At 44.3% G+C, this 14,956-nt stretch overlaps 1 protein-coding gene and 1 long non-coding RNA gene across 7 annotated transcripts; one reads left to right on the top strand and one right to left on the bottom strand.

Moving 5' to 3' along the window:
• Positions 1-812: 812 nt before the first annotated feature.
• LOC311441999 lies at positions 813-13,538 on the bottom strand. Of its 6 annotated transcripts, none has more exons than XR_014696388.1 (6): positions 13,379-13,518; positions 12,971-13,198; positions 12,630-12,711; positions 11,536-11,851; positions 10,063-10,157; positions 813-1,616 (listed from the first exon to the last, which is right to left on the bottom strand). It is a non-coding gene; the product is annotated as an uncharacterized lncRNA (long non-coding RNA). The 6 variants fall into 6 exon arrangements; XR_014696389.1 differs by having other exon boundaries at positions 11,536-11,639; XR_014696387.1 differs by lacking the exon at positions 12,630-12,711 and having other exon boundaries at positions 11,536-11,639; positions 13,411-13,538.
• On the top strand, positions 834-14,887 carry CFAP100 (cilia and flagella associated protein 100). The gene is made up of 15 exons (XM_084530744.1): positions 834-1,002; positions 1,411-1,497; positions 2,311-2,414; positions 3,491-3,683; positions 4,242-4,309; positions 4,956-5,119; positions 5,749-5,829; positions 7,371-7,546; positions 7,672-7,786; positions 9,326-9,377; positions 10,833-10,984; positions 11,644-11,779; positions 12,249-12,451; positions 13,458-13,551; positions 14,538-14,887. Exons 1-15 carry the CDS (start codon positions 936-938, stop codon positions 14,649-14,651), a joined length of 1,806 nt encoding a protein of 601 aa, XP_084386870.1. The 5' UTR covers positions 834-935; the 3' UTR covers positions 14,652-14,887.
• Positions 14,888-14,956: the final 69 nt, after the last annotated feature.

Genomic DNA, 14,956 nt, shown 5'->3' with positions numbered 1-14,956 from the left:
TATCTTCTGTCTAGTCCTGCCTTTTAGTCCTATTCCCTGTAGCAGAAGTTGGAATCAACCACTTGAACAAAAAGATTTTGATGAGAAGGTTTGGGGATTACAGAAGCCAAGGTGTGCATTGAGAGGGCTGAATGTTTGCTAGAACTGCTCTGTGTATTTCACAAAGTGTATTCATCTGAACATTGCCTTCCTACACCTGGCCTGATGGGTTTTTCCTCTAAAACTCACAACATCAGCAAGGTTTATGTTGTGGCAGGACACAGATGGGGGACCCCTAGAGAAAAAAAATCCCATGAAGTTACACCCAGGTTCAGAGAGACATGAAATCTAAGTGAACAGTCAAGGATGCTTTTGGAAAAGGTATTTCAGGATCTGAAAAGCAGAGAGAAAACATTTGGGGCACATTCAAACAGCTTAAATTCTACCTCAGTCTCTGTCTCTCATCAATGCTGAAAGTTTGACACCTCTGAAGAATAAGATACTAATTGGGCAGCTGCAGAAACACAGCCAGTAGAAAACACAAAGCACCAAGGACGTACGTGGAAATTAGGCCAGATGAGTTTAGCTCAAAATACATGAAAACTGGAGGCTGTTCAGAGCAAATAATGATGCTTTAAAATAGCCTTAAAACTAGTGCAAGCGGAAGAGGATATTTTCTGCTGTGTCTTATACCAGTGTGGATCAGGAATGGTCCCAGCAGCAGAATTACATCAATTGAACTAATACCTCCCTGGACCCAGCTTGCTGCCTTTGTTGATTACAGGGTAACTGTAACAATGATCTATCTGTTCTTTGTGAGTGAGATCATTACAATTATGTCTTTTCCCCTAGGACCTACAGCAAAGACTACAAAAGAGATTGGATTCAGAGAAACAAAACGCTAACCTTCAACAGTTTGCCAGCCTAAAATTAAACACGAATCAGTTCCCTACAGTATGTCTGTGTTGTCCAGCAGTCATTCAGCCTTATCACAAGAAACCCACAGTACTGGAGCAATTTCTGGTAAGCGCTTTAGGGAGTAAAAATGTTGCTTGTGAACCAGCATGGGCAGATGAAAGCATGGGTTTAGATCAGAACTGGAGCTGTGAATGGAACAAGAAAAGGCAAGGGACTCGAGCTGCTTATTGCCTCCAAATTGTTTTGTCTTTGCTTTCCCATCATTGTGTATGTAAGGAGGACTCTTGTTTTACACAGCCTTCACATCAGCCAAGGATCAACATCTCCTGTTTGGTGTCAGAACACAAACATTTTCCAGTTTGCTGAAGATTTTTTTTTTAATTCCCACAGATGCAAAAGGCTCAGCGGTTAAGATCCAGAAAGCCCCTAGGCCATCACTGCTGTAAAACCTTACTGCATCACTTACTGGCAGGTCCCAATTGATTGATTTGCTTATGTTTTTTTTTGGGCCAGGGTCAACAATGCCATCTCCACATGAAGAGTCAATCTCTGAAAGTCTCTCTTCCAAACCTGCAATGGAAACGTACCTTGGGCTGTCAGGTAAGGTCATGATGCTCTGGCATCTTTTTGTGGTTAGGTCAAAGCAGAGGTCTGTGTTCATACTCTTCTGCTCATGATCAGGTTAGACCAACTCCCAAAAGCTTCAGGAAAAGTTCTGCCTGAGGAAAACAGGGAACAAACACTTCAGTAAATGAGGTTTGGAAATGGGAAGATGGACTGTAAGGGAACACAGCTCTTGCTCTGCCATCAACAGCTCCTCAGAGAAGGGCAAAGGAATTAGTCTGGTCTCTGACAGATCTAGTAGAGCCAAGATCTGAGGCCCTTCCTGAGTTTTTCTTGGTCTCTCAGACACTGATTTTACCTTGAGCATTTACCCAGGCTGACTTTATATCACAGTATTAAATTGTGAACCAGAGTCTTCCTGCACAGGGGCAAAAAGCATTCTGCTCTTCAGACTTGGGCCTGGCTAAAGCTTTCCTGATTTACAGATAAACTAATTCTTTTGAGGCTTTGACAATTAACTAAAAGCTTATATTTATATTAACAGGTATGACCTATGTATAATACTTTTCCAATTACCTCTCCTGAGAGGACTAGGTACCTACCAGCTACAAGAGAACTGGAGAAGGTCCAAACAATTGACACTTGTTATATTGGGGCTTCTAATCTTGGAGTGGGATTGTTAAATGCTAATGTTAAATGTTAAAGTCGGCAGTCAGCTGTCACCAGCCAGAGGCATACATTGTCTCAGATCAGGAGATGTGCTGCTGCGGTCCAGCACAGCAGTGTCCCTTTGCACTAGGTCCTGACGTTCTGCCTTGCACTTTCTACATCCTTGTCTATTTCTTGCAGAATTCCCAGAAGAAGATGAAAACCCAATGAAAAATCCTTTTACAATTCCTCCAGATCTTGATGTTTTCTTAATAAGGGACAAGGAAAGAAAAAAGGCTAAGGAGGTATGTACACGTTTTACACCAGTGCATATAGAAGGGGCTCACTAGGGGAGGCAACCAACTGATACAAAATGAGACCAAAGTTTACTGCATGAGAGAAACAACACCTGCGATATTCAGCTGAGAGTCCCCCAGATCAGCTACAAGTCCACTGAGGTCCACGATGAAAGATTACGCTTACCAAGGGCAAATGCAAGCATAGGCTTGCTGGTCACTAGTGCACTAGCCTGGAGAGCTGGGTCCGTGGAACATCTTTCTTCCTTATTTCCACTATGGATTTTCCCTAGGGCATGTGATCCAAGTGAAGTAGGAAGCATGGAGAGCTTATGGTGCCCCTGAGAGGCCCGAGAATTTAGATGATTGCAGAAGCCAGGCAGTAGTGTGGAAGCAAGAGGTTTTTGTTTCTAAATCACAAAGGGAAGGCTCCAAACAAGCTTAGGCAAGCCTCTTCACCTCACCAACTGATGACTGATAGTCTGTGTTCAGCTTAGGTTCAATGTCACAATGTAAATATGGGGAAGGGCCTAGCAGGAAGTGCACTAAGGATGTCTGCTGCCTGATGTCCTCAGCCTAACCCAGGCCCACACTGAGCCCGGAGCAATGAATTACAGACTTCAGCCCAAAGCTTTAAAGAGGGTTTGAAGAGACATCCTCAATTCAAACCTGAGGGTTTACATGCCTGTGTGAAGGCTGGCTGAGGTGGTACTGACCGTGGGCTGTCCTGTTCCCTTTGACTAGGGGAAGGATGAACCTCTGATAATTTCCATTCTGTCCCAGGAATAACCCAGGAAGGAAAAATGAGGACACTGAGTGGGTACAAACTGTCACAGCTAGTGGCTGGATGCAGAACGCAAAATCAACAAACTAATGAGAACAGATACTAAGAAAAGAAACTAAGTGTTTTGGTTGCACCAAGAGAGGGTATCACTGAGATCAGTCAGATAAACCAGGCAAACAGGCATCAGCAGGGTATCAGTTGCTGCTAATTTTTAGACTGTGAATAACCACTGATGTCATTAAAAACCACAGCAGACAAAACACATTATCAAGCTGTCTGCATAACTGCTTCCTCCTCATAGGAACGTGAAAAGATGAAGACCATGAAAATCCATGAGAAAATGACATACTCCACTAAAGTAAAAGCAAAGCAAAAAGGGTTCAGGAAAGCTCTGCAAAAGGAGGAAGAGGAAGAAAACAGCAAACAGGCAACAGATGAGGAGAGAATGAAGGCTCTTCAGGAGTGTCTTTCATGGAAGATAGCCATTAAAAAAGGTAGGGAACTGTTACTGTCTTTGTAGCAGTGCTGCTCAGCTGGATAACAGACTACATCAAAAGTCACCCAGGGGATGGGACTAGCAGTTGGCTCTAGCTGACTTTAGTGAGCTCTTGCAGACACAGTAGTTATCTGCTGCATCTTTCTAGCCCTTGTGTGGCTAGGCTGTCTCCGTCTCATGCATTTACATATGCAGCAGGTGTCACCACCACAGTAGCTGGGGTTCCGCCATCCCCTGTGGCCACAACAGTAGCTGGGAGTCCTGGGAAGCAGCACAGAAATCAGCTGAGAGTTTGGTGGACCTTGTGTCATGGAGACATTTCCACTAAAATCCACATTTAGGTTAGCTTAGTAGACATGACCCTAAATTCCTGTCTCTAACGTGGGGAATAGCTTTGCCATCTGAGCCTAACTGATGTCAAAATGGTAATAAAATAATTGGTATTGCTGCCTTCAGTGCCAACCACATCCATGCTCACAGCAGCCACCATATTCACTGTTCTTTGCATGACCATATTTCCCCCCCAAGTCTGATGAACTTTTTGTCTTTGTTTCAGATTACCCACTAGAAAAGGAGACCTTCCGCAACTACATAAATGACAGAAGAGAAATATTTTTACTTGAGGTACTTTGCTTTCTTTAAGGACGTTGTTCTCTGATCACTTAATTATTCTTCCCTGTGTTGCTTTTTCCCCCCATTGCATAGAGGTTGCGCTAATAGAGCATAGATGAGACCTCATGAACTGATTGTCCAAACCCTGTGTTAGAGGCTCTTAATCTATACATAGGCCAGCAATCCACAACTAAGAAGTGAACATAGGTCACTCACACCACCCAGTGGCAGCCATCCAACGATTTCCCCTTCATTTACAAGATGTGCAGATACACTGACCTTTTGGCTTTTGCTGTACCATATGTACTTTATAGCTGGGAGCCTTTATGAAACCAAAATATGGGAGCCGTGCTGGAATATCCCCATTATTCACCCTTATTGTTTTACTAAAACACCACTGAATCAATCTTTATCAGCTAGGAGTTAATTCAGTGCTAGGACTTCTTGATTCTGCCTTCAGTTTCACCACTTATTTATTGTGTTATTTCTGAAACATCTTCTGGCCTCTGTGTATCGAGTTTGCACTAAGACATATCTTGGTTTGAAATCCTTACCCTCTCTGCCAACAACTAGAAGGCAAAAAAGGAACCAAGAACGAAGCCAAAACACCACACAATTAACACCAATGAACTGATTTGCCTTTATGGGTTCATTTCAGTATGCCATGGCAGTGAAGAGAGAGGAGATTCAAAGGTTGGAGAACATAGCAGAGAAAGAGGAAAAAAAGCTGGAAAAGGCTGAACACCGCCTGGAGAAGGATATTGCCATGTTTGATGAGTTCCTGAAGGAGAACCACAGAAATTCTGTTCACGCCCTGAAAATGTAAAGGATGTTGAGGGAACCACACATATACTCTTTTGCATAGGACAGCAAGTTTTTTGCTTGACCTCCCCCCTGAGGGTTTGGACTAGTATCCAACCTCAAATTCTGTGTGTCTGGGTTTTCCCAGAGTTACAGTCCCAGTAGCATTTTCTCCCCACACATTCAATGAAACAGATGAAGGAATCAATAGTAGGGGAATCATCTTATTGCAAAAGCCCTTGATTTGGCTGCAGTGAAGAACCTAACATTGTCTCCACCACTTCCGTTCTCACAACACCCTTATGACAGGCAAATTCTTCTTCCCAACCCTTCACAGCAGGAACAGTTCCCTACGAGAAGCAAGTTGGGCACTTTGGTCCATTACAGGTATCATAAAAGCAGAGCAGCAAGTGATACTCAGCAGCAGCCCGGTTAGGGACCCCTTGAACAGAAAGGGGACCCCACAAACCCTTCACCAAGGCAAGTTGGACCTTCAGGCAGGAGCCAAGTGTCACCTGTGGTACATCTGTACCATTAAAAATATATATATTTCTAGGATTCCTCCCCATCTTTGATCTATTTTATATGCATCACAGCTCACTACCTGCTTATCGCTAAATTGTTTCATGGCTTATGTTAATGCATTCTAGCGCTGAAAAAGAATCTGCAGCAAAGACAAAGAAAATAACAGAGATCCAGATGATCAATTCCCAAATAAATAGTCTCCAAAGGTAAGAGCAGCACATTATTCTTGCTCAACCTTTAACAGCCCCTACAGCACTATACCCTTACAGTCCTTGGGGGGGGGGGGGGGGGGGGGCAGAGGGAAGTTCAGAAAACAGTACTATTTTAAAAGTCAAAACATTTCAGTGATTTCTAGACAAAACATTAGAGCTTTTGTTTTCCAGATGCTGGTTTTGTTCTCTAAAACAATTTAACAGTTTAACAAGTTTAACAGTATTTTAAAAAAGAACTAATCTGAAACCAAAATGAAATGCCTAGTCTCAGATTAAAAACAAATAAAACTACAGCAAGGCATTTTAATAGTGTCTTTAAAAATGATAATTCCCATGACAAGCGGAGCTGGCAAGATTTGTATTCATTTTTCAAGTAAAAAAATCTATTATTTGGCACCAAAGCTATGAAATGTGGCTTGGGGGTTGATTCACTGACTGAAAGACTGAGCTTTTTTAGAGGCAGCAGGAGCACTTGGTAATACATTAATTACTCATTTTGTTAAATGCTGCCATGCTCCCTCCTATGGGCAGCGTGCAGGGAGCAGGTATTTCTTTCCTGAGGTGACAGATACTTAGGGGAAAGTAAAAGAGCTGAACCAGTTATCACCTGCCAGCCAAGGCACAATACCTCATCACATGCATCTTTTGAGCCCTTCTGAAGTAAAACAGATATTTAATGAAGGTAACTTGACTGCTTTATTTTAATATCCCTTCTTGGTGTTTGCTCACACTGAGCTCAGAGCCAGGTCAGGTCCTTTAATCTCACCGCTTCCATCTTCCACACCAAAGGTGACACAGGCCACATTAAACCCCTGGAGATACCTGCAGAGCGTGGCTGCTCTCTGCTGGCTTCCCAAGGCACAGGGGCTGAAGTTTGGGTTGGACAAGACAGCAAAATGGAAGCATTTCTTTTCTTCTAAATGCACATCTCTGCCTCTTCATCTCAATTGACACCATCAGAGTGTATTTTGACATCCATCAGTGTATTTTGACACTGGCCAAGCTGCAGATGGCAGCTGGTCACCACTCCTATCGGAGACACGTGGGCAAGGGAGATCTCTGTTCACTCCCTTCTAGCTGCACAGGCCTTGCAGGGTTGACAGATGTAAAAATTAAGCTCCAAGGCCTGCTGCTCAGATTTCAAGACTCTGCTGGAGATGTGGGTAAAATACTGCTGCTTTGACATCAAGTAACTCTCTCTGGACATGTGCAATTAGACCTGAACTTGTCTGCCTGTTTTTCAGGCTGGCCAGATGCCAGTCACCCAGACAAACTTTCCTAGTATTGTTCCTATATTAGTAAGACCAGTGCCACAGAAGAGGTCTGCCCACAGAGATGTGACCAGAGAGATTTCACATGAGGAACCACAGAGGGCACATGCAGGGCAGGTTCACATTTGTCTTTGTGTGTCCACAAGGACATGTGCCTTCCTGTCCCTTTTCTGTGTGGAGCTGACTGTCAAGAGTTAGAAAGAACCTGCTCAAACAGGGGCTTTCCTTCTTGCTAACATACTTTGCCCACTTCTCTCACCCTAGTGAAATATACAGATTTGAGAATACTCTGCAAGAGTACAAGATCTACAAGGACTTCCTCTATCAGCTATCTCCGAAAGAGTGGCAGGAGGAATATGTAAAAAAGCACACAAAGCAGTCGAATACAGCCTCCAAAGCTAACCAAGAAAGTGCCTCTCCTCTCACCGCTGCAGAAGAGGGTAAGTGCCATGGAAGAGCTCCCCACTCCTCACCAGGCCAGCTCCATGCTCTAAATGTACACCTCTTCTGGTGTTCAGGCCCAGGCCTGACAGCTGCGTTAATGCTGCCTGTCTGTACACTACAGGTTACACAGATGCGTCAAGTTCTCTGCTGTCTGCAGAAAGTTTGAATTTAAAGCTGTTATGTGAGATCAGGCCACAACTCAAAAGCCTCCTGAAGCCTCTCTTGACAAAAAAGAAGTAAGTACGAGACAACAAAAAACAACAGTCAAGTAATATGGAGAACACTCAACTGAGAATCAGGAAGATAAAACCTACTCCTCACCTTCGCTCTCAGCATGCATAGGTCTGGGTCTTATTGGAACAAATCAACATATCAGATGTTCCAAAGATGTGCAAGTCAATACTTGTACACCTACCCCAAAAAAGCTCCATCCCCAAATCCTCTGATAAGAGCCTGCACAGGGTTTGGGCCCTAAGGTGACCCCAGGAGGAATTATAGACCTTAGGTTGGAGCAAAGCTTCTGTGTGGTCTGTTTGTGGCTGGGTTACTGGTTCCCACTGTTGATCACATCGATCCCATCAATGAGGTCCACATTGCATTGACCACCTGCTTTAAGTAAGAGGCTTCAGGCAGTAAGAGGCTTCCGTAACATGGGCAAGCCCAGACTGAGCAGTGGAGAGCAGGTGAGAGTAAGAGACAAGAAGGGCCCACTTTTTTTTTTTTTTTTTTTTTTTGGAAGGCAAATTGAACAGTTGCCTGAAAATGCAAAGCATGGGCTTGTGGTGATTCTATAGCCTCCTGAGGCCAAAAAACACCTGGTTAGCAGTAGAGTTTAAGCCAAGTCTCTACCTGCAGGGCCAGCTCCTCGGCCTCCCCTCAGAGCACTGCAGGTGCCAGGCCCTCCCAAGCGGGGCTGCTTTGTGCCACCCCTTGTGTTGCCACTGCAATTACTGGGCTGCTGCCATGTGGCAGAAACAATACATACACAAGTGGGGTTGGCACTAAAATGATGTAAACTGAGGTTTTTCACCCCTCCCATAGCCCCGGGGCAATAGGTGCGAATGAAGGCAATGAGCAGACTGCTGCCGGTGCCAGAGAGGCTCCTCTTGCCTTGCTTTTGCAGCTCAGGCTCATCCCTGGGGCTGAGCAGGGAAGAAAGAGACTGCATTGCTGGTAAATGGCAGATGGCTGTGCAGAAGAAGCACTTAACAGCCTTCTCCAAGGGCAAGTAAAAACTGCAGACTCCTGTGGTGGCCACAGCATGTTGTTCAGGAGCAGTAGCACACTCCACACAAAGCTTTCTCTACACTTTCTGTGCTGCTGTGTCTTTTTAACAAGTCTTTTGCCTCAGCCTTCTCATTACCCAAGAGCCCAGCTTCCCACCACATTTAAAGGCATTTGGATCAACACCCTCAGGTCAGGCTCCTCTGTTGAGTTCTCACCCCGCTGGCCAGCAGAGCCTGGAGCAGCTCAAAAAACATCTTGCCTGAGGACAGACGCAGCTCCTACAGTGCATCTTGGTGTGGCTTCTAGCTCCTACTGATGCCCAATCAGCCCACAGACAAACGGGGGGCAAACCTGCAAACATTCAAAGGACTATTCCTGAGAAAACAGCCAACACACCATGGAAAGGGAAGCTGTCAGCTACCTGCAGCTGAAACTAGAAGTTGTTTGAGGTGTCAGTGTTGGCTAGTTGCCATGTTCATGCTATACTAACAAGGTCTCCTTTGAGCTGTCATTTCTCGAAGGGCCTGATACACAAAATGCTTTTTCAGAAGTTCACGGGAGGAGCGAGAGAGCAAAACCTGCTCAGATGAAGAAGATGAGGTCAGAAGTCTTTATACTGAAACATTTACACTTTGTTCTGTGTCATTTATTGATGTTATTAATTTCTCTCACCTTCTAACCATTCATTATGGGGTTGAGGTGTTATTGTGGCCACTAATTGTAAATGTATGTTTATATATTCATAAATATTCATGTTTTTAGAAACCTTCATTATAAGTATCTTCATATAACTTTCCTCCGCTGCTTTCCAAAAACCCACCATCACTTCAAAGCTTGCCAACCCACAACAAGATACGACATGTCACAACAGGAGGTTTTGAGATTAGCAAAGTTACCGTTTTATGTCCAAAACTGAAGTTTTCTCACTCAGATGTTTGCATCACTTTTTACTTCCCGAAATTCAACTTGGTGCAGCTACTGAGGTAGTGTCAAGTTAAACACCTGGCAGGAAAGTAGGAGACATTTGTACGTGGACAGCCAGGTACCTCTCTACATGCAAGAACAGTTTGACAGCTGGGGTTGAATAAGCTCTTCACTTGCTTTATTTCAGTTCGTGCCTGTTTTCTACCATCTGTGCAAAAACTGAAGTAAGAGCTTCCACTGTTTTACATCAGTTGAATGAAATTAAGGCAAAGCTAGCAGCATCACCACCCCAAATCAGCCAGTGCAATAAAGGCACACAGACTTTGTGTAAGTCTTGCCTCTCTCTTCAAGTAAGCCTTACCTCCCTCTTTTCTTGAGTTCATCACGTTGACTGCAGATCACAAATCACATAAACCTTCTCCATAAAAAGGCAAGGCTTCAGAGACAGGCCTGGTCCTAGAGAAGAGAAGAGACAGAAGGTTTCAGGAGTCAAAAATCAATGCTCAGAGTTGGGTGCAAAGCATTCAGCTTTTTGTAGCCACAGCCCCTCCAGCCCACACTGCCATAAGAAACCAGAGAGCCACTCTGCTGAGCGACAAAACTTCTTTAACCTAGGGCAGGGTCTAGTTGGTAGTTTCCCCTAACTTTTTTTTTTTTTTTTTTTTTTTTTTATTTAAAGGGAATATAGTCATGTTTGGGGATCATGCCTGGCTGTCCTGCTGGGGGGAGCTACTAATAACTCCAGTAGGCAAAGGCACTGGAGGGCATTTCCCTCTTTCCTCATTTTGCAGTTTCATCTGGAACAGAGAGAGAGGAGTCACAAAATCATCTTATTTGGATATTGAACAACTTTTATGTTCCAAAGTTTTAGGAAATTTCTCTCTCTCTGGGATTGAAATAGTTACAAACAGCATGTTGTTTAGGCAAAGTTTTTCCAGAAAAAAAATACTTTTTTCAAGTCTTTTCAAGTTTTGTTTTGTTTTGTTTTTCCCAACAGTTGATAAAACAAACAAGCAGCAACAACAAAAAACACAAGGAAGCTTTAGGGCACCTTCTTCCAGTCTCAAATCAAAGCAGCAGAACTAGAACAAGCACAGGGCAAAAACTCATCACATGTGCTTTCCTCTCCAGGAGCCTGAGCTATATTTTACTGATCCCCAACAACTGCTGTCTATTTTCACGGCGATGGAGGAAGAGAACTTGTCCTTCATCCAGAATTCCCAGGAGATGGAAGAAAGTTTGGATGAGCTCCAAAACACTTTCATCACCACACACCAAAGGACGTAAGTGTGATCCTGCGATTCTGTGAGTGATGGGAATGGGGTCCCTGTGCCCCGGCTTTCAAACACAAATGACCTCCCCCATCTACTAGCACCTTCCCACCAGGCTGCCTAGTCCTCAAGGCACAGGCTGGGGAACTGATGTAATTAGCATTCTGTGGGGTACACACACCAGGAAGTATCATGTAATTCTCATAAGAAAAGATCAAAGCAAGTAACAAGGAACCTGGAGCTATCCAGACCAGCATCTGTTTTGACTCAATGCAAACCCTTCCCAGAGGAAGCCAGCAGGGAACCTGAGTGTAATTGCAGCACAGTATTTCTACCGCAGGTAGGCACACCTATTCCCATTTGCAGTGCACCTTAACCCCTTGTGAATGTTTTTAAATGCAATCTACTTCCTGCATCGACTCATTAGAAATTCTCAAGTGTTATTTAGCTATGCTATTTCTCCATCCCCCACACCGACACAGGAACTGTTATTCCAGAAAACCCAAAGCTCTCTGCTCTCAGAGCTACAGTGCAAGCTGTCCAGAAATGGCATGTAGTGTTACCTCCATCTGCCGGCAGCAGGAGGGATGGTCCTGGGCTGGAAAGCAGAACAGCAGCCAAGGGGTTCTGAGATGCCTTTTTCAAAATACCTCCCTTCTCTTCTGGCCTAGGGAGCAGGAGATAGGACAGCTGAAGCAGGATGTGGTCAACCTCAAATCCACCATCGCCAAAGAAGAAGAGAGGGCAGCAGATCTGAAGCACAGAGTTCAAGCCTTTTCTTCTGAAGAACACAACACTGATGTCCAGGTACTCCTTGAGATTAAGGCAAGGTGGGATAGCATGGCAATGAGCATTTCCTCTCCACTGACCATAATCATCCTGGGTAAAAAGTGACAGAGGGCTGGGATCAGCGCTTTTCTCAGCAGTGGAGCTGCAGCAAGGGCAGGTTTGGGGCACAGTGGAGGCAGCAAACTGGGACAAATGTGCCCACACCACACAGCTGCCATGAGGGGGGAGGAGAACCCACAGAGGCACCCAGGCTGCTGCAACCTGGCCTGGGCCACAGCAAAGCTGGGATGAGGAGGCCAACATAAGAACAGCTCAATACAGCTCTCCCACCCCAGGCACTGCAAAGCAAATTGAGAAGCAAACAACTGAGTTTTGTTGAGGGAATTGAAATCTACTGGTTTCCTTTTCTATTCTTTTGAAGGGATGTGGTGTTTCTACTGGGCAGAAGCTCACTGGTGCATCTCACCTTATCTCCTCTTATCCCTAGGACAAAATGCTCACAAGCTTGAACAAAAAGGTGCAGGAGGTCTACAACCAGTGCATTGGAGACAATGAGGCAAACCTGACGACACTGCAGATGCTGGCAGTGATAGAAAAACAGCTCAACAATTTACTGGACAACCTGGAGAGAGTCCCACCAGAAAAGATAGCACAGATTGAGAAAGCCAAAGAAAAAGAAAGGAGATTAAGGTAAAACCAGATTCTCTGGAAACAGGTCCTCTATTTTTAAACATTGAGGGTCAAAAGCAAAACCACTGAAAGAACTAAATTTTTCAAATCAACCCTGGAAACTAACAGAAATCTGACTGCCCAGGTGACCAATAGATCCCATTTTACTCCTGTGTTGCTTCAAATTCATGGTACTCACAACTCTTCATCAGCAAACAGCAGCCACAGCTATGTTAGAAAAGACCTGGAAGGTGCCTGTGTTCTGAACTGAAAGGTAAAATCTAGAAAAGGATAAAAAAAAAAGTCTTCTGAGCAAATTTGATGAGAACTGTAATTTTAAGAAGACAATTTGCATTAACGGTTAAAGTAATTGGATAGAAAATTAATCCTCTGTATAAGTACATAAGAATTTTTGGCAGCTACACCAGTTTCTAAATGTTTCTTCTACAGAACTCTAAATTTAACTTGTGCTTTTTAATGGAAATAATAGCCAGTTAATACAATAAGTTCAGGTTTTGAGACATTGCTTCAGTTACCCACCTGAAAGTTCCCCTTGCAAACTGCAAAGAGAGCTGGAAAAAATGGAGAGCTGACTGGATCTGGCCACTCCCAGGTGAACCAGATTAATCAGAAGTAGCTTGAGCATTTAAAGCCAGAACAGTGACATTCTGCTCCTGCTTAGTTTCTTTCTCTGTATTTTTCTTCACCTTTGTAGTAGAAAGGGTGCAATACTTCTTCCTGATGTTCTGAGTGATTTTGCACTTGTAACTGATAAAAGAAACAAGACCCACAGGTAGCGTGCTCTGGGGATGGAAGAGAGAAACCCAGGAAGGAATCTGACCAACCTCAGCCCCTGCCTCCACACCCCCCATGCCAAAAAACACCATTCAAAGATCATTTAAAATCCAACATCACCTATACTCAACCCCCACACTCCATTGCTCTTACACTGTTAGACGACACGTATATCAAAAGCGTACTCTGTGTAGCCATGCACATTTAAATCCTTTTTCATTCCCTTCAAAAGGTTCAGAGAGGAAAAACTAAAGCAACAGAAGAAGCTGCAGGAGGAAAGATTGCAACGGGCCCTGGAAAGAGCACAGGCAACCATAAAAAAAAAGGTCAGTGCAATAATCCATAGGAATATCTTGTCTCCATAGCCTGCCTCAGAGAAGTTGGGGGTACCCTCAAGCATTCAAGGGAAGAGCTGTTGCAAGGAGGCTTCCACAGCTGCGTGGGAATGACACCCATGCTCAGGTGTAGGCCAGATTACAGGATTCATATAATTAAAACAACTGCCAGAGGGCAGCTGTGCAGAGTTATTCTGGTTCTGTGTCCTTCTGCTGTCCTCCCATTCTTGTGCCTTAACCATGTGGTCCTGGTCCTCTCCATTGCTTGCCAATTTTCTCATTAAACTCATTTCAACTTGATAATCTGGCAATATTAAGAAAAAAAGGCAGAAAAATCAGCAAAGGAGAAAGGAGGCAGCAGCAGGACAACCTGCAGCAGCAGCAAGCCCCTAGACCAGCTCGGCTGTATCCTCAAGCCCTACTTTTTGGTGCATAGTCCTCATCACAACAATCCAAGACTTCCCTCCTTAGAGGTATGTGCAGAACCACAGGCCAGGGCTCCTGCTGCACACCAAGTGAACACATTTCACGGGTCAACATGACCGTGAGGGCAGCCCAGCTCTGCCACACACCAAGCTGGTGCCAGGACAGGTGACCAAGAACAGGCACCATGAGTCCCTGCTACTTTACGCAATATACAATAGTTCCGCAGGCTCCCTCAGATTCCAACTTCCCACCTTCTTATAGCAGTACTAATAAGGCTTTAATCAGAAAACAGCTGCAGGAACATCTACAGTCTTTGCAGAAGCTGAAGTACTAGCACATGAATCGTCTTCAGGTGCTTGATGCTTACACTTTAATAGAAAGAACACGCTGAATAGACACATTCAAGCCTACCTAGAAAGCAGCCAGCAAAGGGCTATGGCTCCAGGCAGCAGGAGAGCCCCATGGTGTGAAGCAGCTGTAGCAGGAGCCACAGGGCTCAGAGATGCTGCTCAGCACAGCACCGATGTGCATGGCCTCTGCTTTCTCTGCAGACTGGCAGGAAGCTGATGTTCCGCTCCAGCCCACCCACCAAGAAGGAAAAGAAGAAGCGCAGCCAAGAACAAATGGATAAGGAAAAGGAAGAACTACTCTATTATTTCACTTGACAGCACAGCCTTTGCTATACCATGTAGGGCTGATAATCGTTATAGAAAAAAGGTTTTCCTAGATCTACAGTCTGTTAGAGTCTAAGCCATTTACTCAGTGTATGAACTTCCATAAAATTCCGTATCTTATACCACAAGATCCCAGGGAAAAGAGCTAGTGACAGGTAAATACTTTTTAGCCCCCAATTTTTTGCTTACGGAAATAAAATTTTCTCTCATTTCATTGCAGGCAACAATGTTTTTCTCATTCAGTTCTTGAAGCAGAAAGCTTTATTCCTACAAAGCTGACTAGTGAGATTTATCAC

Source organism: Aythya ferina (assembly GCF_964211825.1).
Source record: "Aythya ferina genome assembly, chromosome: 10".
Lineage (NCBI taxonomy): Eukaryota > Metazoa > Chordata > Aves > Anseriformes > Anatidae > Aythya > Aythya ferina.
The sequence above is the reverse complement of the archived record's forward strand: the minus strand, read 5'-3'. Positions and strand labels throughout refer to the sequence as shown.